At 41.8% G+C, this 23,165-nt stretch overlaps 1 protein-coding gene across 1 annotated transcript; it reads right to left on the reverse strand.

Moving 5' to 3' along the window:
• Nucleotides 1-5,194: 5,194 nt before the first annotated feature.
• Nucleotides 5,195-23,055, reverse strand: LOC114492462 (lysM and putative peptidoglycan-binding domain-containing protein 2-like). Its single transcript, XM_028506766.2, has 3 exons — nt 22,617-23,055; nt 9,813-10,144; nt 5,195-5,758 (listed from the first exon to the last, which is right to left on the reverse strand). Exons 1-3 carry the CDS (start codon nt 22,875-22,877, stop codon nt 5,716-5,718), a joined length of 636 nt encoding a protein of 211 aa, XP_028362567.1. The 5' UTR covers nt 22,878-23,055; the 3' UTR covers nt 5,195-5,715.
• Between the last annotated feature and the right edge of the window lie 110 nt (nt 23,056-23,165).

Below are 23,165 nucleotides of genomic sequence, written 5' to 3' on the forward strand. Positions count from 1 at the left end.
TTTAATTGGGTTGTTTTCTTGGTGTTGAGTTTTGTAAGTTCCTTATAAATACTGGATATATTTATCCCTTATAAGATGTTTCAGAGAATATATTTTCCCATTCTGTGGGTTGTTTTTTATTTTAATGTTTTCCTTTGCTGTGCAAAAACTTTTTTAGTTTGATGTGGTCCCATTTGTTTTTTTTTTCTTTTGTTTCCTTTGCCTGGGGAGATATATCCTATAACATATTGCTACAAGTAATGTTTGAGATTTTGCTGCCTATGTTTTCTCATATGGTTTTTATGGTTTTGAGACTAAGATATAAGTCTTTGATTCATTTTGAATTAATTCTTGTGTGTGGCATAAAAAAGTGGTCTTGTTTCATTATTCTGCATTATCTGTCCAATTTTCTTAACACCATTTATTGAATAAACTATCTTTAGCCCATTTTATATGCTTGCTGCCTCTGTCAAATATTGACTATCAAGGTGTGGGTTTATTTCTGGGCTCTCTATTCTCTTCCATTGATCTATGTGTCTGTTTTTATGCCAGTACCATGCTGTTGTGATTACTATGGCCTTATAATATAGCTTTGTTTGTTGGGAGCTTTTTATTACTGCTTCAATTTCACTAGGTGTAATCTGTCTATTCAGATTCTATCATTCTTTCTGATTTAGTTTTAGAAGATTGTATGTTTCCAGGAATTTATCCATTTCATCCAGGTTGTCTAGTTTGTTGGCATATTGTTCATAATATTTTCTTACAATACTCTGCATTTCTTTGTGTCAGTTGTTACTTCTTTTACATTTCTGATTTATTATTTGGGTTCTCCTTTTTTCTTGATGAGTCTGGTTAAAGGTTTGTCGATCTTGTTTATCTTTTCAAAGAATGAGCTCTTGGATTCATTGATATTTTCTATTGCTTTTTTTTAGACTCTATTTTGTTTATCTCTGCTCTGATCTTTATTATTTCCTTTCTTCTACTCACTGTGGGCTTTGTTTGTTGTTCTTTTCAAGTTCCTTTAAGTGTAAACTTAGATTTTTTATTTGAACTTTTTCTTGTTTTTTTGAGATGGAGCTATAATGCTATGAATTTCCCTCTTGGGATTGCTTTCCCAGAATCCCACAGATTTTGTATTGTTGTGTCTTCATTTTCAATTGTTTCAAGGCATCTTTTGATTTCTTCCTTGATCTCATTGTCAACCCAGTCATTGTTTAATAACATATTATTTATCTTCCATGTCTTTGTGTGTTTTTCAGTGTCCTTCTTGTAACTGAGCTCTAGTTTCATAGTATTATGGCCAGAGAAGATGCTTAATATAATTTCAGCCTTCTTAAATTCATTGAGATTTGTTGTGTCCTAATACATGATCTATCTTAGAAAACATTCCATGTGCACTTGAAAAATATGTATATTCTGCTGCTTTGGGGTGAAATGCTCTGAAGATAGCAATTAAGTCCATTTGATCTAGTATGTCATTTAAGACCACTGCCTCTTGTTGATTATCTGTCTGGAAGATCCCTCCACTGAAGTCAATGGGGTGTTAAAATGCCCCGACTATGACTATTTCTGTCTATTTCTCCCTTTATGTCCATCAAGATTTGCTTTACATATTTAGGTGTAAATATGTTGGTTCCTATGTTGGGTGCGTAAATGTTTACTAGGGTTATATCCTCCTGTTGGATTGTTCCCTTTAACATCATGTAGTGTTGTTCTTTGTCTCTTAATATAGCCTTGGTTTTAAAGTCTATTTTGTTGGAGAGAAGTACTGGTACTCCAGCTTTTTTTTTCATTTACATGAAATATCTTTTTCTGTCCCCTTACTTTTAGTAAGTGTGTATCTTTCTATTTGAGGTGGATCTCTTGGAGCCAGTATATTTATGGGTCTTGTTTTCTTATCCATTCAACTACCCTATGTATTTTGGTTGAAGCATCGAAGCCATTTCCACTTAAGGTGATTATTGATAGACACGTATTTAGTGCCATTTTATTGTTAGACTGTTTTCCTCTTTTGCTTTTTCTTTTCTTTTTCTTCTTCTTCTACTTAAAACAAGCCCTTTAACATTTGTTGCTGTAGTGGTTTGGTGTTAACAAATTCCTTTAGCTTTTCCTTGTCTGGGAAGCTCCCTATTTCTCCTTCAATTCTGAATAATAGCCTTACTGCGCAAAGCAGCTTTGGTTGTAGGCCCTACTTTTCATCATCTTGCATATTTCATGCCACTCCATTCTGGCCTGAAATGTTTCTGTTGAGAAATCAGAAGACAGTCTAATTGGTGCTCCCTTGTATATAACTACCTGCTTTTCTCTTGTGGCTTTTAGGATTCTCTCCTTGTCTTTATGTCCTGCCATTTTAATTCTGATGGGTCTCTGTAGGCCTCTTTGGGCCCAACTTGTTTGGAACTCTCTGAGCGTCCTGGGCTTGTGTCTATTCCCTTTACCAGATTAGGAAAGTTTTTGACCATTATTTTTTCAAAATGGTTCGCAATTTCTTGGTCTCTTCTCCTCTGGTATTCCCATGAGGAAGATACTGTTATACTTCATGTTGTACAAAATGTTTCTTACACTCTTCATTTTTAAAATTTTTCTTTTTGCTGCTCTGCCTGTTTTTTTCTACCTTGTCTTCCAAATCACTGATTGATCCTTTGCTTCATCTAATCTACTGTTTATTCTTTTCAGTATATTATTTATTTCAGATATTGCATTTATTTCTTACTTGTCTTTTTTATGGTTTCTATATGTTTTTTCATGCTGCTGAGTGTCCTTATAATCACTATTCTTTTTTTAAAAGATTTTATTCATTTATTTTTAGAGAGAGGGGAAGGGAGGAAGAAAGAAAGGGAGAGAAACATCAATGTGTGGTTGCCTCTCACATGCCCCCAAATGGGTATCTGGCCCACAACCCAGGCATGTGCCCTGACTGGGAATCGAACTGGTGACCATTTTATTCACAGTCTGGCACTCAATCCATTGAGCCACACCAGCCAAGGCTATAATCATTACTCTTAACTCTCTGTGTGATAAATTGCTCACCTCCAATTTTATCTGGTTCTTCTGGAGAACTGTCTTCTTTCATTTGGGGTCTGTTTCTTTGTCTTCCCATTTTGGCTATTTCTTTGTATTTGTTTCTACATATTAGGTAGATCTGCAAAGACTTTGGTGTAGGCTTTTGTCAAATGCTGCTTGTGACTGGCCCAGGGCAAACTGTTAGAAGCTATCAGTGATCTACAGCGTGAGGCTCCCTCTGCTGGGCCTGTTTGTGTGCAGAAAGAACCAGGCTATGCACCAAGGCAAGCTTTTATCAGCACCAGGCCTATAAGAGGGTCAGCTAAAGTCTCAGAACTCCCACCAGAGATCCACCTTAGTTGTTAAACTAATTAATGATATAGCATCAAGCTGTACTCAGCAGCCCAGCTTAAGCTCCACAGTGTGGGGCAGAGTAACTCCATTGGTGGGGCTATCGCTTCCTCTCTGGCTGATGCTGGGTGGAGGGGAGTGCTGTGCCTGAGCAAGATGGCTCCTGCAGTATGAGGGATGACTCAGCACAGGGATGTTGGTGGCTGCTCCCTCAGTTCTCTCCCCAGAGCCACCAGCCCCAGACTCACCTCAAGCATCTTTAGTCCACTCTGCCATCTCTCTGCTGGAGCCTAGGTTAACTGTCTGCAAACAAAATGTTGTGTGTTGGCCCTTTAGAGGCTCTGCATTTCCAGCTGTCTCTCCCTGGCAGACAGAGACCTTGCTGCTTTTCACAGCTGTATGTTTTCTGGGGTCCTTTCCCAGCTCTGGTGCTACAGGCTGAAGAGCCCAGTTTGGGGTTTATACCCCACACTTCTCTGGGGAAACCACCCAGCCACTGAAATATCCCTTCAGAATTTCAGCTGCCATCAATGGGAGCCCAACCAGTGCTCTCGTGCCTCCTCCACACTCCGCACCAGTCATGTTGTGGTGAAGTGGTCTCTTCTGTCTGTCCTTGACTATAAGGCTTCTATCCAGGTAGTATTCAGTTGGTTCTTCAGGATGACTTCTCTACAATTTAGTAGTAATTCCAGATGGGTCCTGAGAGGAAGTTAATGTAGCTTCCACTTACTCCTCTGCTATCTTGGGTCCCTATGGATAGTATTTCGGATTTATATCTTTTGGGTTACACTCAACTTTGAGATAATTTTATGTTAAACAGCATGATTACTTTACATTTTTTAAAGTTCCTGTGCCTCCAGAGAGCCCTGAGCCTTTTCTTACATATATCACTGTTTTTCTTCTATTTATTTATTTATTTTTCTTTTAGTTTTCTCCTCTTCCAACTAACTCCCCTCCATCGTTTATGTAATAGGATACAAGAAAACAGCATGATCAAGAGATCATCCTCTATCAAAGATGATGATAAAAAACAAGAGGGGAAAAAACAACAAATAAAAACAAAACACAAGGGATTATGTACATTGTGAACGAACAAGAAATCCACAGCAAGGGCAGACAGCTACCATTTCCCATTCATGCCTCAAGGGTTGGACATGCGCAGTTCTGGTACTGTAAACTCTGCTGCATTCATGCCTAAGGACCCTTGTTTCCTACTTAATAGAAGAAAGATCTAGAGGAACAAGATTGGGAGAAGAAAACAGGGAAAGAGGAAAGAGACAAAGAAGACAGGAAACAAAGGTCCATTTTGCCCTTCAGAAAGCAGACCCCTTTTAGAGTGTTGGGAAGGAATAAATATGAGGAATTTTTGTGGAAGCCTGAAGATTTATTTAACTTGACATTTGAATAGAAATTGAGACCAAAAAATATTTAACTGTAAATAATGTACTGCTTAATTTTTCCTGCTATAAACTATATATATAATAAAAGTAAGACAAATGAAATTATGGGAATAGAAACCTAACCCTCAATTCAAATGAGCACAGTGACTACAAAACATGCCATAAAGTGACTTATCAATGAAGTCTAAACTAGAATTCATCAGTGTGTCAGGTCATGGTATTGCTTTTTTCTTCAACTGATCATATTCCATGTTTTCACTATATCTAAAACACACCAAATCAAATATTATAAAAATGCAAAAGTTATTAGTAACGGCAACTGATTTGCTTTCAGATTATTGAAACTTTTTTCAAAATTGCAGTTAAAATAATAAAAACTGTACAAGTAGAAGAAAAGCTGTCACTATTTCAAAATATAGCTTCAAGTTAATTTTCTCATTTAAAAAAATTGGAGACTCAAATATAAAAACATAGTTTATTTTTTTAGACTTTGGTAGTTTATTTTTACAAAATAGCAGACAAAATTTGGTTCTTTATAGTAATTCAGAATATGTAATACATATTGAAATATATAGCACTTAATTACAAACACATAGCAAAATCAGCATCACTTAAACGGCAACCATATTTTTCATATCACTAGGAATTCTCAAGAAATAAACAGTTTTTAGCTTGGCTATGTAAATAGTCTTTGATGCTTTATGTCAGACAGTATTTACAAAAGCAAGTCTAAAAACTACCACCACTATAAAAGTGATGAGCTCCAGGATACAGTTTTGTTTCATGCCATAATGCAGACTTAAAATTACGGAAAGCCAGAGGCAACTAATCACTTCAGTGCAACTGCAGCAGGTGGAACTACTTAACTGTGATTTAAAGATGTACACTCAGAGTCCAAAAGAAATGCTTTTGAATCTTCAGTTGTTGGTCTCTTTATGATCCAACCATCGCTTAATCAGGTGAGATTATGACCCCTGATCATCTAACTGTGATAGAGTGAAGTTGCATAGGGACTGTCGTCTTCTCTGGAAAAAAAAAAAAAAGGAATACAGTATAAACCAGTGTTTATAATACAGTGTTTAAAAATGTATTAAGGACTTCCAGTCAACATGGAGGCATAGGCAGACATGGCTCCCTCCTCGCACAACAACATCAAAATTACAACTAAAATATAGAACCACCATTACCCAGAACCATCAGAAATCGAGTTGAATGGAAGTCTCACAACTACAGAATTAAAGAAACCACATCCATCCAAACTGGCAGAAAGGGCGCGGATGCAGAACAGGCTGGTCCCACACTCACATGTGGTGGACAAAAATTTGGGAGGGACATCTTGAGAGGGAGGAGTTCCAGTCCGACATCAGGCCCCCCAGCCCAGGGTTCTATTGACAGGAAGATAAGTCCCCACAACTTTTGGCTGTAAAATCAGTGGAGATTGAGTCAGTGGAAGAAACATCTGGAGCCCCAAGCAGTTCCTCTTAAAGAACCCACACATGGACTCATATACTCAGACTCACTGACTCTGAGCTCCAGTACCAGGGTAGCAGCTTGAAAGGTACCAGTGGCATAATGGGAGAAACTAGTCTCTGGCATCAAGGTAAGCAGAGACCATTGTCCTTTTTCCAAACTCTCCCCTCACAGAGCCAGCAAGTTGGTGTCATATCTGAGACTCCATCAACCTGGCTAACACTGCTTGACCTGCCTTGGAGCTCCCCAGAGACTCCACCCCACCAAACTTATGGGCTCATCCAAACTGCTTTTACATATGAATGCTGGTCTTGACTCATGCTTCACAACTTCATAAATCCTCTCAAACACAAACAGGTGGCCTCAGTGAGCCCCAGGCCCAGGACTAACCCCAGCCAGCCTAGATTCACAGCTTGGCTTTGCCTGGGAATCTCCAAGTTCAGCACAACTAGCAGCCATCTTGGATTGCTTTATAACTAAGACAGGGTGGCCCTGGGCAAAACACAGGTTGGGGCAGACCTTGGCCTCCTTTACCCAGGAAACCTCAGGGCTAACACACCCAGTGGACACCCAGCTACAGACCACTGTCAGAGCACCACCACCGTGCTCCTGAACAGCTGATCCTCCATGGAGGGTGGAGGGTGGTGGTCTGTGGACACAGAAAATCCTTGCAGCTGACTGGCTTGGGAAAATCCCTCCCATTGATTTGCCAACAGCAACCAAGGCTCAACTACAAGGGGAGGGTGTACTCAGTGCACATGAAGTGTGCACCTTGAGTACCCAGCTTGGGTGATAGGGGAAGCTGTGCCACTGGACCCTACAAGACACCTACTACATTAGGCCATGCTACCAAGATAGGGAGTCATAGCAGCTTGACCTAATACATAGAAAGAAACACAGGGAGGCTGCCAAAACAAGGAGATAGAGAAACGTGGCCCAAATGAAAGAATACATCAAAACTGCAGAAAAAGAGCTAAATGAAATGGAGATAAGCAATCTATCAGATTCAGAGCTCAAAACATTGGTTATAAGGATGCTCAAGGAACTTAGTGAGGACCTTAGCAACATTGAAAAGATCCAGTCAGAAACAAAGGATACACTACCTGAAATGAAGAACAATTTACAGGGAAAAAAAGGAGAGTGGATGAAGCCAAGAATCAAATCAATGATTTGGAACATAAGCAAGCAAAACAAAACAAAACAAAAAAAACAACCTATCAGAACAAGAAGAAGAAAAAAAAGGATCCAAAAAAATGAGGACAGTATAAGCAGCCTCTGGGACACCTTAATAAATCCAACATTCACATCTCATGGGTGCCAGAAGGAGAAGAGAAAGCACAAGAAATTGGAAATCTATTTGAAAAAATAATGAAAGAAAACTTTCCTAATATGGTGAAGGAAATAGACATGCAAGTCCAGGAAGCACAGAGAGTCCCCCTCAAGATGGATGCAAAGAGGCTGACTCCAAGACACATCATAATTAAAGTGCCAAACATTAAAGTTAAAGAGAGAATATTAAAAGCAGCAAGAGAAAAAAAGTTAGTTACCTACAGAGGAGTTCCCATAAGTTTTCTCAAAAGAAACTTTGTAAGAGAAGTGATTGGCAAGAAATATTCAAAGTCATGAAAAGTAAGAACCTACAGCTAAGACTGCTCTACTGAGCAAAGATATTTAGAATTGAAGGGCCGATAATGAGCTTCCCACACAAGAAAAAAACTCTTGAGTTTATCATCACCAAACCATTATTATGTGAAATGTTAAAGGAACTTATTGAAGAAAAAGATCAAAAGTATGAACAATAAAATGGCAATAAATATTTATCAACAATTGATTCTAAAAAACAAACTAAGCAAACAAGAAGAACAGAGACAGAATCATAGATACAGAGAGCATTTTGATGGTTGCCCAATGGGAGGGGGCTGTGGGGAAAAGGATGAAGAGGTGAGGGGATTAAGAAGACAAATGGGTAGTTACAGAACAGCCACAGGGATGTAAAGTACAGTAGAGGAAATGGAGTAGCCAAAGAACTTATATGCATAACCCATGGGCACAAACAATGGTGGGGGGCTTGCCTGGGGATCTGGGGCATATAGGTGGAGGGGGGCAAATGGAGAAAAAGCAGGACAACTGTAATAGCATAATCAATAAAATAATTTTTTAAAATATTGTGTTCAGCCCTGGCTGGTGTAGCTCAGTGGATTGAGTATGGGCTGCGAACCAAAGCATCGCAGGTTCGATTCCCAGTCAGGGCACATGCCTGGGTTGTAGGCCGTGGCCCCCAGCAACCACACATTGATGTTTCTCTCTCTCTCTTTCTCCCTCCCTTCCCTCTCTAAAATAAATAAATAAAAATCTTTAAAAAAATAATGAAAAAAATTTTTTAAACAAAATAAATAAAATAAATACTATGTTCAAAAAACTAATACACCCTGGCTGCGGTGGCTCAGTGGACTGAGTGCTAGCATGCAAGCCAAAGGGTCACTGGTTTGATTCCCAGTCAGGGCACATGCCTGGGTTGTGGGCCAGGTGGCCAGTAGGGGGGCATGTGAAAGGCAACCACCCATCATTAAAGTTTTTCTCCCTCTCTTTCTCCCTCCCTTCCCCTCTCTAAAAATAAATAAATAAATAAATAGAATCTTTTTAAAAAAAAGAAAACTAACTACACTGATCATACAACTTAATATCCACTTGCCCAAGAAGTGCAGGTGTATATTAACTTACATTGTAATGTTATATGACATGCAAGTATGCACTGAGTGTACCTTATTGACTCCATTTTATTAATTTCTCAGTTATTGTAAGAAAGAATGGCACTTGTTATATATTTATATTACATTTAAATAAAGTAATGAAACTTAAATCAAGATTTAATTATATTCTTTTTATATCCATTTATATTTTTAATATTTCATCTCTTAAAAGGATTTGAGATGCCTACAACAAAGGGGATACATGTAAGATGAATAAAATAGAAATTAAAAATCAGGATGAAGGAGAAGGATAAAAATATATTAACAATAAGAAATCATACAGTGTTTTAATTAAGCACCAGTTTTAGTTGCAATCTTTCTGGTAGCCAGGGCAAAAAAGGAAACATGGTAGGTTGAGCCATCCTTGAAATCATAAAGGAAGAAGGAAACCAATATTCTAGGAGAAAGAAAAGTCTGCCTAGTACTAAGTTAAAGAAGAAAGGAAAAAACTCACATGAGAGCTTACGTAAAAATCATCTGGGAACAAACAACGCACAATGGCTTTGACAAATTTTATAAGGATCAGTATTTTACGAAGTATTCTCTAGGGCACCACTTCCTTTGAGGGTGTCAGCTAGATGTCTCTCCCTGGCTGCTGTCCAGAATCACTAGCTGGACAAATTATGCTATTCAAGCAAAGAGGCAAACTTTTTATAATAAACCACAGTGACAAAGCATTGCAACAGATAAAGTCTTACATAGAATGCAGTGGCTCTGTTTAGATTTCACATATTAAAAATGTCTTTCTGGAATTAAAATATAGTTATTTAAAGCAAAAAAAGGAAAGAAAATTTGACCAAGTAAGAATAACTTAAGAGCATATTATTCAGCCTCTGACACTTTACCAGAGTATTTTTACCTGCTTTCTTCTTTTAGTTTCTTGGCCGCCTGTGTTGATAACTTAATCTGCAGGTCTAGTCTCTGCAGGAAATCTCTGGCTGACACTTCCTCAGGTGTCACGGGCTGAACCTCAGGTGCTGGAGGACTGGGAGGAGACAGGGCTTCTGCAGCCGCCACCAGCCCTTCTTCATGAGAAAATCGGCCATCGACAGTTTCATTTTCGGGAGAATCAATTGAGTTAAGTCCATTAAACAGCAAAGGCTTCTCCGAAATAACTGGGATGTTCAAAGTTTTCTTCAGAAATATACAGTCATTGGTAAAGAGTTTATTTGCCCTTTTAATCTGCTCCATCTAAAATATAAAAAAGGACACAGAGTTACAAATAAATAAAAGTGGAAGTAGGGCTCATTACATACCACACAGGTAAAAATATTTGCAATGTATGCAAAATGTGTGCAATGCTGTCTCTGGATCTGAGGTTTTGAATTAGGGTTTTGTCAACTCCTAAGATACCCCCAGTTATTTCAAGAAATTCTGTCTCCTAGTTTTAAAATAGGACAGACTAATTTCCCCCACTATAGTAACTGCACTGCGAGACAGCTTTTACCAAGCAGCCTTCAATCTCCAAAGTTAAAACAATATACAATTTTTAGCGTTTGTGTAATAAATTCCATTCCTATCTTAAAATTTCTACTATCTGATTTTTTAAAAATTTACTAGTGCTGTTATTTTACTTATGGGGTGTTTCCTGTGTCTCTTGAATTATATGGGGGCAGCACAATGGGTGCAGACAATGGTACAGAGACAAGCACAAGGAGAATTTGGAAGAATGGTGTATTAAGAAAGGCCTCACAGAGAAGGTGGGGTTCTGATTTTGATTCTTTTACCTTTAAATGGACCTTGAAGAACAGGTAGAATTAGGACAGTTAAGGAAAGGAGGTGGGGAGCACTTTACATACAGTATCTCATTTTTTCTACCTAATAAAGTAGGTACTTGAGGAGGTACTCGCGCTTTACAAGTAAAAGAAACCAAACTCATACAGGTTGTGTCCCATGGAGTCATAATACAAATGGCAGATGGAGAGCTGGAATTTAATACAGGTTTCTACAACCTCAAACTCATTCACAGCTTTTGGGTGACTCCTCTAGGCACAGAAATGCGGATAGGAGCTGGGGATGAAGGGGGAATGGAATTTACATCCATTACTTAACCTCATTTAACCTTCATAACAGGTCTGCAATCTAGGTATTATTAGTACCTCCTTTTCAGAAATGAAACAGTCAAAAGAGTTCAGTGGCATGCCTGAGTCCACAATGCTGGTAAGTCCACCTAGGACTCAAACTATGCTGGTACTGAGTGTGTGGAGAAGTACCTACTCTTTTTTTTACCTTTATTTTTATTGTTGAGACTATTACAGATGTCCCCATTTTCACCCCCATTGCCCACCTCCACCCAGCCCCTGCCCCCTTCCCTCTGGCCATCACTGCACTGTTGTCTGTGTCTGTGGGTCATGCAGATGTGTTCTCTGGCTAACCCTCCCCCTCTCCACTTGACAGCTGTCAATCTGTTCCATGTATCCATGCTCTGTTTTTATTTTGTTCGTCAGTTTATTTTGTCCATCAGATTCCATATATAAGTGAGATCGAATGGTATTTACCTTTCTCTGACTGGCTTCTTTCGAAGTGCCTACTCTTAGGTCCATCACACCGTATTATAAGGTATCTGCAGACTTCTCCACCCAGCTAGCCTGGGACTCGCAACATGCTAGGCTCTTTGTATTCACTGTAACATCTAATTTTCACCACAACTTTTTCATATAAGGTATGTACTGAGCCTGTTTGGGAATCTGACAGACTTGCTTTCAAATCCCGACTCTACCATGACTGTATGAACATGAGCTCATTGGTTTTCTCACTGAATCTGTTTCTTCATGTGTAAAACAGGTATCTATTCTTCACAGGGTTGTTGGAAGGATTAAATGAGAGTTTATATACATATGTGCAGAGAGGAGATACATGATAGATAGATAGATACAGAATAGAGATAGATAGAGACTATTTAGCAGAGTGCCTAGCAGTATATGGTACTTACTCCTCTCCATTTCTAATGAAGAAATAAAAGAACACAGATAACTGATTGGACAAAGTGCATATGGTTCTTTAAATACACGAGCCGGAATTTCTGTCTGACTCTAAGGCCCATATAACACCAGGATGAAAGTTCATGACTAATGGGAATAAATTATGGAGATCCTTTAATGTCAAACCGATTTGAGTAAAAAAATTAGATTTCTATTTCAAAGAGTCTGAAAAAGCGTTAGTTAAATAAATGCATTCTATTCCTCCTACTTTCTTACTGTAAGCTGAATCCACACAAATAATACATTCAAAGCCTTCTTTTTACCTTTTAAAGACATTACATTACAGTATCTTTTGTGTAGAGTGGGTGGTCTTTAGTGTTCTTGTTCTTAGTTAAAAGTGAGAAGGCAAAGGTGAGAAAGAGAGACCATGAATAGGCCGGTGTGTTTAGAGATAAAATTAAAATCTAAAAATCCTAAGTATTGAAAGAGCTGAATAACCTGAATACCTTATCCACGGCAGGTTCAGGTATAGTCTAATCTGCCTTTAGTATCCCTTGTATTTGCCACTTAGTATCGACCTCTCCATCTCTCTTAGCCCATGAGCTTCCAATGACATGAAGCTCTCCCCTGGCTCCAGGGTGAGCCTGTGATTCACTCCTGTCCTTTCACGTGTCACAGTGCCCTGGCTTTCATGATAGGTCACAGTCCCATCTCAGAATAATTCAAAGCCACTGGGTCTGGGAGGTTAAATTCCTATGTTTTTCCTGCTGGAAGGAGATGGGCCTGGAGCTGCTAGCAACCCTCCTTCCCACCTCCTGGAACCTGACAAGGAGGCCATCTTGGAGGAGAGCAATCAGACCTACATCAAAGCTTGCAGCTAGGATACCCTAGGACCTTCATTTCCATTAGCCAATAAATGCCATTTTCTTTGTTTTTTGCTTAAGCCAATTTGAGTTAGGTTTTCTGCCACTTGTGAATGAAAGAGCCCTCACTGACACAGTGCCCCTAAAATGCTTATTGGCAGGGACCTACAATTGCTAATCGTCATTGTTTTCTGGGAATAATAACAGAGGGCAGAAACATCAGGATCTAATCAGATCCTGAGGCAGGGCTTAGGATCCGTAAACTGAATTCCTTCAAGATGAGAACTGTTACTTGTATAGCCCACAATCTAACAAAGATTGTATACGCAATAAATGCTTAGGATGGTTGGATGTTTTGATAGGTATATAGACGGATGGATGGATATAGGTCAGAGGGACAGGCATAGACGATAAACCCAGAGTAGTAACCAGAAATGGGTAGTAAGTAATGGTGTGTTAGTTATTCTGTAAACCCACCCTGACCTCCCAATCCATCTCCAACTCTTCTTGAGCCTCTTCTGAACCCCAGGAGGCTGTCGTCTTAACTGCACTACCCAAGCCCCCTTGTCCTTGGAATTCCTGTTGGTGTTCCAAAGGAAGACACCAGGAGAACAACTACACCCTGACTCCAGCGGCTGCATCCCTCTGTGACAAAGTTCTTGCCAGGCAACCCCCCCCCCCCCCCCCCCCCCCCCCCCCCCCCGTCAGCTATACTGCTCCTTCCCCTGGCCTTGAGGCCAGGGGGGGGGGGGGGCAGTAATATCACCCTGACGTTGTCAGTCTTGGGTGCTTCAACCATCCTTTGTGGGGTCCCTCAATTCTGCTCACACTTCTGTACATACCCTTTTATGAAACTCTCTTTGGCCACACCTTCTGAGTCCACTATCTGTATCATGCCAGGATCCTGACTGATACATCTATCACTCACAGCCAGGCAGGGGCAATGACAGGGAGCATGAGAGAAGGTGACCAGGTCAAAGGCTGGTGTAGTCAGGGAGTCCACAGGGATTGAAGGGCAGGGCTCCCCTGGCTCTTGTCATGCTGATGTACAATTGATTCACCAATAGAACTGCCTCTGTAACTAGTCCGTGAGCTTCCTTAAATTGGGGTCAGAACTGGCACCCTCTGGGTATTTGTCAGCAAACATTTAAAGCGCATGTTGACCTTTATAGCTACACTCTAATAGGACACACGGGATACCAACATCAAGGACACCGGAGATATCCAGACACAGTGGGCATCCAGGTGGAAACCAGTTTAAGGATGAGCAGTTTTGAGTAGGAAGGTGAAAATGGTAAATGAGTCTAATATAAGCTAGTAGTTAGAATGCGGCTTCAGGGCCACGTTTTCTGGGTTTAAATTGTGGATTTGCCACTTTCTAATTATTCTCTATACCTGTTTTCCTTTCTGTAAACTAGGGCTAAGAATAGTACCTTACACATAATATGATCATTATGAAGATTAAGCAATTTGATTCATGAAAAGCACTTAGAACAATGCAGGCACACAGGAGCACTCAGAAATGTTAGCAACTATTATCATTAAATTTGGTTAAATGTGAGAAAGCAACAGGTAAGAGCAGATCCTAACAAATGTTCAGCAAATGAGAAGAGGTAAGAATTTCTCCCAATAAAAGATATTTCTCCCACAAAGTAAGAGAAAAAAAATTCAGGCAAATAAGCCAGGATGAATAATGCTGTGTGTCGTCACTGCCCCGAGGTGTGTACTTTGTTTGTTTTCAGAGGCAACTACTATGATCTTAGCTTGTCCTCCTTTACAAACTATGGCTTGAACCAACTACATAGGCTTCAAACTCTGTTACCTATAGTAAAGTTAAGGAATGAAACCAGCCATGCAAAATGCCAGGGGTGGGTGGGGGGACATTCCAGCCAGGAAGAACAGCAGCAAAGGCCCCAGAGCAGGAAAAAACGGTGTGGCTGGAGGCCACGCAGGGCCTTGGATGCCAAGGTGAGGAATCTGTATTTCATTTTAAAAGTGATGGGAGGCCATCAGACGGTGAAGGCAGGGAGTGACATGATGTGATTAGAGTTAAAGATCACTCCGGCAGCTCTGTGCAAATGATTAGCATCAGTGGAAACAAGGAAGCCCAGGATGGAGGAAACCACAACGGCACAGACAAGAGACTGTAAATCATTCCAAACAGTGAAATGATGTTTCAGGAATGTTTTATGCTTTTACCTGAGCTTAGATGAGCCTAATGATCTGGGAGTTCACCTCTCATAAAGTGAAGAAAAGCCATGACCCGGTCCAGGGAAGACCTGGAAAACTCCACAGCTGCCCTTCCTGTCCTCTGTTCAACCTTTTCTAATGCCCCATTAATGTTGACAATAGAAAGTGTGACCTTTCAAGGTGACACAGAACTACCCTCTGTTTCTTGGGGGTAGATGAGGAGGGGAGAGGTATAGCGATCAAATGCTTTCATTTCAGAAGTCTTTTCTAATCAGGACTGAATAGCATGGCTCAATCAAGTTTACTGACAAATGGGGACAGAGAGAGCAGTGAGCACAGGACGCAGTGTTAGGATGATGTTTTAGTGAGTTGTACACTTGAAACCTGTGTGTTTTTATTAACCAGTGTCACCCCAGTAAGTTTAATTTAAAAAGTAAAATAAGAATTAAGTTTACTGTCTGCTTACTAAGAAATAGATTGCAGAATAAATAAGAGCTAACAGGATGGCTGTAAGGTCAACCACGATGAAATCAGGTAGAACAAGTGCCATCAACAACTTAAAAATAATTATTTGAAATGACTCCCCTGTAGCCCTGGCCCATGTGGCTCAGTTGGTTGGAATGTGGTCATAAACCAAAGGGTCACAGGTTGATTCTCAGTCAGGGCACACACCTAGGTTGCAGTTCAGTCCTGGTCACAGCACATAGGAGAGGCAACTGATTAATGTTTCTCTCTTGCATTAATGTTTCTCTCCTCTCTCTCCCTCCTTTCCTGTCTCTGAAATCATTAAGCATGTCCTCAGGTGAGGATAAAAATAAACAAAAAGATAAAGTGACCCCCATAAATGCTTTCTATAAAGGTGTTTTACTCTAGGGGAAATTGTAAAACTGCCCCCCACCACAGGTAGCTCAACAGCAGCTGCTGAGGATGGCCAAGAACGCTCCTGAAGGCAACTCTGGCCAGCGTCACCAGGCCACTTGCCCAACGGTTAAAGTGACAGTCAAATTTTCTTCTTTCTCTTATAAACAATAATATAAATGGAGCCACTTTAAAAGTAGCCGGAGCTGCCACATGAGAAGAACTGCCTTGCATGTCTTAAGTCTCAAACCTTGGAATGTCCAAAACAGGGCGAAATAACCTGCGGGCTGAGCCTGAAAAAATATTGTTTACCAAAACACTGTTCGCAAAGATAACAAGAAAGCAGTTACTATGACCACTGGGCTGATGACCACTGGACTAAAGGTGTAAAACATTGTTTAGAATTAACATCACTGTTACAGTATCTGCACCAACAGAAAAGTCTCCCTCCTACCGATTGCCATTGTTCCCTCCTCCTTTCTCATAAATACCCACTGCCTTCTTCTCCTAATCAGGCTTCTTTTTGAATTAACGTTTCCCAAATAGTTATTCTCATTGATCTCAATCAGTGCATGTTGCCTCTCTTGAAAGGCCTTTTATTTTTAGGTTAACACTCTCCATTCCTCAAGAAAGACACACCCTTCCAAAGACATTTCAGGATAAACAACTAACACACATCACTGTGTGGCTTGTGGAATATTTTCACATATACACAACTCTCATTTGATGATCATTTTTCAGAAAAGAAAAGAGACTTAAATATTCTAGAATTGTCTCCAGATCATTTTCTAGTAAGTGCCGGATTCACTACCCCACTGTCTCCTGTTAAGTTTTAGATTTTGGTGGTAATCAGACTCCTCCACTGCCATGTGCTAAGGGGAAAAGGATTTAATTCTTCTCCAAGCTATCTCAGAAGGATGTATGAGACTCCATTTATATGAAATGTCAGAAAAGGCAAATCTATAGGTTAGGAGGTAGATTTGTGGTTGCCTAGGGCTGGAGAAGGGAACGAGAAGTAAGGGCAATGGGCCCAGGGAGGTTTTCAGGGTGATGGAACTGTTCTAAATTGGATTCTGGTGATGGTTGCACAACTCTGTAAATTTACTAAAAGTCCTTGAATTTACACTTAAGATGGGTGGACTGTGCACTATGTAAATTATTTCTCATAAAGCTATTTTTTAAAAAAGAACACATGAGAATCTATTACCCCCCCAATACTAAAGGCAATTTTACCATACTCTCACTACAAGTGGCAGTATTTATTTATGGTTCTCCTCCCTTTGACCAGCAAAGGTCAACAATTTCCAGCAGCAGCAACCAGCAGTTCGTGTTCAAGTTATAAACACGAACGATTTACTACTACATCTGCATTTCTAACTCCCAACACTGGCTCCCCTAAGTGACAATCATTTCACCTTTTCTCAGCAAAGTGACTTCTGTTAGGGGAAGTGTTAGAAGTGCCTGGGCTTGGCAACTCACTGGTAATAAAGACCCTGGTAATAAACAGGAGGTGAGTAAGGGCACTGGAGGTATTGTGGCCTCTGGAGAAGGGAGAGGATGGGCAAGTTGCCAGGGGAAAGCAAAGAGATGAAAAATATTTATGCAAATAATAGGTCCCCTCCCTGCCTAACCACTTTCAGTTTCTATTCTGAACACTGTTTCAGGGTTTCCAAACAAAGAGTTTGCAGTGGCTGCCTGAAGCTTGTTACTCTCCTCCGGAGGCTTACATCCAACTAAGAGAGTAAGCAGAACCTAGTAAACTAGATTAGGTAAAGAGCCTTAATGCCTCAGTGCAGACAAGCACAGCCAGGGAAATTCCAGCCCTAACAAGTTCATGTCTGAAATTTGAACTTTACTCAATAGTTTCTCAACTCAGCCCAAAGAGTTTCTGTTTCCCAGAAGCATTTTCTAAAATGCCTCTTACTCTGCTAGAGACATTCAAATCTAAATCTATATTTATTTCGATATATAAAGACCCAATGCTGTGGGCAGGAGAGGAAAGGAGCACCAAGTACTAGCTGCAGCAGTAGTCTTCTTTCTGCAGGTTAGAGAGCTAGCCTCAAACCCAACTTTGCAATTCAAGTCAAGCAGAATGCACCCCCTCATTCAACCCAGACCCTAGGCCCCATCTCTAGGGGTCTGCTCAACTCCAGGGCCCAGTGACTTCAGACCAGCCAGGCTTTCCTGTGGACTAAGCCACACATATGTGGAGGGCCCACCATGTATGTGCCAGACTCAGGCTGGACACAGAATATACAGAGATAAATCACAAGCAACCTGGCTTCTCAAGCAGCTATAGGCTAGGGGAAAGCAGCAGCTGATAAACTTGCTGTGAATAAAAAGAAGACAGCATGTATTATCTTGTAGCTCCAGCATCCAGCACAGGGCCTCGAACAAACCAGCCTCAATAAGTTAAGTCAAAAAATAATGTCTGTCACTTATAATTAGCTATAAATGACTTTAGAAGGGATGGTGGAAAGAGTCATTAAGATATTTCCTAAGTCACTGGCAGAACTGGAATGCCTGGCCAGGTCCACAATTTTCCTTCCTATACAGAAGCTTCCTGGATCCCTTGGCCCATCTCTAGGGCAGAGATACTCAAACAAAACAGTAAACAAATTACACAGAAAATGTATAGCATATCATCAGATTACCTAGAATCCAACCATTTCACCACTTCTCTACTGCTTTGGTCCAAACTACTACCCTCTCACCTACATTGTTGCAAAGCCTCTATTCTATCTGCCTTGGCACCCTCCCCACCTCCACTACTCCCATCCCACACCAGCCTATTCTCAAAGCAGCAGCCAGAGTGGTCTTTTTTTTTAAATTATTGAGTTTAGAGAGAGAGAAACATTGATTCGTTGTTCTACTTATTTATACATTCATTGATTGATTCTTGTAATGTGCCCTCATCGAGGATCAAACCCGCATTTTCAGTGTATTGGACAATGCTCTAACCCAACTGAGCTACCCAGACAGGGCCAGAGTGATCCTTTTAATGCATAGCTTAGATCATGTCACTCTTCTGCTCAAATTTCTCCAATGCTTCCCAACTCATTAAGAGAAAAAGTCAATTCTTACAATGGCCTTTAGGGCCCTGAGGTATCTGGTCCAAATACACCCTATTGCATTCTAAGCACCAGCCATACTATAGGTTCCCACCTCAGGGCCTTTGCACCACTTGCTGTTCCTTCTGCCTGGAATATTCTTCACAGATATCTGCATGCCTTCTTCCTGCACATCTTTCTTAGGGAGGTCTCCCACGGCCACACTAGTTTAAATTGCAGCCACCTCCACCTATCTCCAGATAGGGAGATAGCCCTCCCTATCTCCTTTCCCTGCTTCATTTTTTTTTCACTGTGCTTATCAATACCTGGCATATAACATATTTCATTTACTTACTGTCTCCACTGACTAAAATATAAGCTCCATGAAGGCATGGATTTTTATTCATTCACTAATGTATCACCAAAAAGATAGAAGCTGGAAAAAAAGAAAAAAGAAAAATTAGATGAATGACAAATACTGTTAGGAAAGCAAGGCAGTAAAGGGGAGGAGACTTGCAACTTGACCTAGAGTAGTCAGGAAGGTCTGTAGAGGAGACAGTTAAGCAAAGACCTGAAGGCACTGAGGGAGCAAGTTACACAGCCAAGATCAGCTACACGATTTGTAGGGCCCAGTGAAAAGAGGAAATGGGGCCCTTGTTGACAAATTATTAAAAACTTCCAGGTGGCAACAGCAGAGCATTAAACCAAGTGCAGGGCTCTTATGAACATGGGGCCCTGTGTGACTGCACGGTCACACACCCATGAACGGGGCCCTGCATACAGCTCTCAGGGGAAGTGTGTTCCAGACAGATGGAACAGCAAGTGTGAAGGCCCTCCAGGAAGGGACGGTGCTTTGGGAACTAGCAAAGAGGCCACGTATAAAAACATAAAGATTCCTGAGTCCCTTTCTGAATGTTCTGATCCAGTGAGTTCAAGATCAGCTAGAATCTTTTCTTTTTAGTCTGTCCCAGGGCATTCTCCTATCCAGGCAAGTTTGAGGAACTCATCTGTTTCCACATCTTGGGATGCACACTGCTGCTAGTCACTGAGTTTCACTTCAGATAGCCAGTTTCCAAGCTCTTCTCCTAGTAACCCAGGACTGGCCACCAGGTCTCCATCTTCGCTTCTTGTCAGAGTCTTTGTTCTGGGAACCTCCTTATACCTAAAATACTACTGGCTTTCATCAGTGTCCCCCACCGAGGGCCTGAGGGCCTGTCTGGACCACAGCTGGTGGCCAGGGAGCTGTCATCCACAGACAGGCTTCCCTGAGAGTTCCTGCTCTGCTGAGTAAGACTGGAGAGATGTACTCTGCTCTTGCCAGACATGGGATGTTCAAGTCAAATGTTTGCCTGGATTCACTCTTAATTTCCAGGTGTACCACCTTCGGTCTCTAAATCTCCAACATCTCGTTACGTACTCCTTTAAACAATAGTTTAAATATATTGATGATCTTGGCAGTCAATGTTAGAAACTTACTCAAATTCTTTCTGCTCAGTCAGGGAAACAGGAAAGCCTTTCTGCCTTTATAGCTTCTACCTAAAATCTCAATTTACAATGAGTAAATCCAGTGAATAGGTGCCGATATTAATTAAAGCAAGAACATCACTTCACTGTTACATATTATCACTTTCATTAGTTCTACATAATCAGTGGAAAAGTTTCTAAAAATTTCATCAGTTGAAGTTTCATCAACTTTATAAGCTCTGAACTATAAAGTTGAAATTTATAGTTCACAGCCCAAAGTAAATAATATATATGTAATAAACCAGTGGTTCTCAACCAACAGTGAGTTTCTTCCCCAGGAACATTTGGCAATGTCTGGTTGGGGTGGGGGTACTACTGGCATCTATAGGTAGAGGTCAGAGATGCTGCTAAACATCCTACAATGCACAGGACAACCCTCCCCTCAACAAAGAATCATCCAGTCCATAATGTCAATAGGGCTGCCGTTGAGAAACCCTGTAATAGACTGTTTGTGTCTATAGATTCTAGTTCATTATATTCAGCTTAACATGTTCAAACCAAGTGTCTTTATAAAGCTGACGAAAAATGTGATTTACACTTTAACAGAAAGGGGTAATAAGGTTATAAGTAAGAGGATCTATACAAGTGAAAAACAAGGGTTAGAAAGCATTTGATCTAAGGTGGACACCTGCAGTGAGCAGATGCTTAGAAGCTCTAAGCAAGTCCATTGAAACCACAGAGGGCAGTGGACGGCAGAGAGACTGATGTGGCTAGTGACCAGGGAAGTATCACTTCTCTGGATGTCACCGATTCCTAGGTGCAGTCACCCTGGCCTAGGTGGTAAGACCCATAGAGACTAGACAGAAAAGACTTTCCTTCTTCAGTAAGAGAGCTGATGTTAAGAGAGCTCTTGATAACACCAGGATAAAAATATGGGTGGAAATCAGAAGTAATAGCTAGAGAAAAGCAAATGTTTTATCACTTGTGGATTCAAGTTGGCCTCAATGAATAAGCATATTTGGAAAATATCTTTACCTCTCATCTATCTTCTCACCTGTAAAAAGGAGATTAATTACACCTATCTCAAGCTTATGAGAAAAATCAAATTAAATAAGAACAAGATGGAACAGGACAAATGTAACGCCTGGCACCTAGCAGGCATTCAGCAGGAGGTAGCTACTGTCATTTGCCAACTCCTTTCCTCTGGCTTTGACCCAAACCCAGCCCCATTAATGCACATAAGAACTGTAGTCCTAAGGTCACATTTAGAAACTCCCATGAGGGCAAAATGGGACAATCCATGGCATGGTAATGTCAGCACATGCCTGTGCAGCAAGATCTTTGCTCTCAAAATGTTTACATGACAGAAGGACCTCCTAGGTAAACATATACCAGCTTGTATGTGCAAAATAGATTCCTCAGTCTCTGTGTTTGGTCAAGGGCCAGAGTTTCACTTTAAGAGAGATATAGAAAAGATCAACTTTCTTCCCATCCCATCTAAAATGCTTCAGGAAAGAACACTGAAAACTGATACATAACTCAAATGCAAAAAGGCCATCACATAGCTCAGAGTTAATTATAAGTAATTTTAATGAAACAATATGTTCCCTCAGGTTTCCATGTTCTTCCCAGAGGTGTAATGCAATATATCCAAGACAGACACACTGATAAATTTATAATAAACACAGCTCTCCAGCTCACCCAGACCACAGTTCTTGGCTTGCTGCTTAGCGACAGATGTCACATTCACAGTTGCCAGTGAGCCCAGGGGTGTAATTTCACTTCTAAATAAAGAAGCATAATCGATAGAACCAGAGCATCCTGCGGGAACAACTACCATTCCTGACTCATCACAGTGCTTGTTTATACAGAAAACAAATTTCTCTGCTCAAGTGCACAGGTCAGTTAGGCTTTGAGTAAATATATACGTGGTGGCATGAAAAGGACTGAAAATCCGGTGACCGCGGCCCGGTGATACCAAAGCCCTGGTCCTCTTTGGCTTTCCTCACGCGACAGATCGGTCGGAGTCTGGGCAGGGCACCGGGAACTCGATGCACCTACCTGGGGCGGGGAGCCTTGGCGGCCTGCCCCTCTGGCTAACAGGACTAGTTCTGGCGACCATTGCTGTCGCCAGCACCGCGCACGGATCTGGCGCTTGGGGCCGAGCCTCCGGGAGACTTATGGCTGCCTCCTCGACCCCCACTACTTTTACGCCCCGCCCCGAGACGTTCTCCACCTACCTCCCCCCGACCCTCCCTCGCTCCCTCCACCCACCACCACTGCAGCCCGCGCGGCCGCGGCGGCCCAGCCTGCTCACCGTGACTCCGTATTTGAGCGCGATGCCCTGCAGCGTGTCACTCGCGCAGACCCGGTGCTCCACATGCCGCTCAAAGACGCCGGCGTTCACGCTGGCGGTGCTGCCATACGAGCGGGTTTTGGTGCGGGCCAGGCTCAGCGACAGCTCGGCCTCCTCCGGCTCGGAGCTCGAGCGCGAGCGCGGCGGCGGCGAGGGGGCCGAGGGCCGGGGTGCGCGGGGGCCGCCTTCCCGCAGGGTCAGCACGGGCGAGGAATCCGCCATGGGTCCTGCGAGGCCGCCAGGTCGGGAAGCGGGCCAAGAGGGCGGTGCCTCCGCCTCTGCCGCTGCCGCCCCGCTTCCTCTTCACTGAGGCTGCGGATGGCTGTGCTGCGGGGGTGGCGGGCTGGAGGCGGCGGCGGCGGCGGCGGGAAGCTGAAGGCCTGGCATGGCGGGTACCCCCGCCCCCACGGCCCGGGCGTCCCGCCTTTCCCGGGCGCCTCTGCAAAGGGAAGGGCAAAACCAATCTCTGCAGCGCCGGCTGACTGTCGAGCTCCCCCTGCTCACCGGGAC

Source organism: Phyllostomus discolor, chromosome 1 (assembly GCF_004126475.2).
Source record: "Phyllostomus discolor isolate MPI-MPIP mPhyDis1 chromosome 1, mPhyDis1.pri.v3, whole genome shotgun sequence".
Classification (NCBI taxonomy): domain Eukaryota; kingdom Metazoa; phylum Chordata; class Mammalia; order Chiroptera; family Phyllostomidae; genus Phyllostomus; species Phyllostomus discolor.

Bases quoted from the DNA above. Each gene is read 5' to 3' on its own strand.
- LOC114492462 (XM_028506766.2), bottom strand. From the start codon at position 22,877: ATGGCGGATTCCTCGCCCGTGCTGACCCTGCGGGAAGGCGGCCCCCGC. The intron at 10,145-22,616 runs GTGAGCAGGCTG...TTTATATTTTAG, and splicing joins CGCTCAAATACGGAGTCACG to ATGGAGCAGATTAAAAGGGC. The intron at 5,759-9,812 runs GTAAAAATACTC...TTTTTTTTCCAG, and splicing joins AAACTAAAAGAAGAAAGCAG to AGAAGACGACAGTCCCTATG.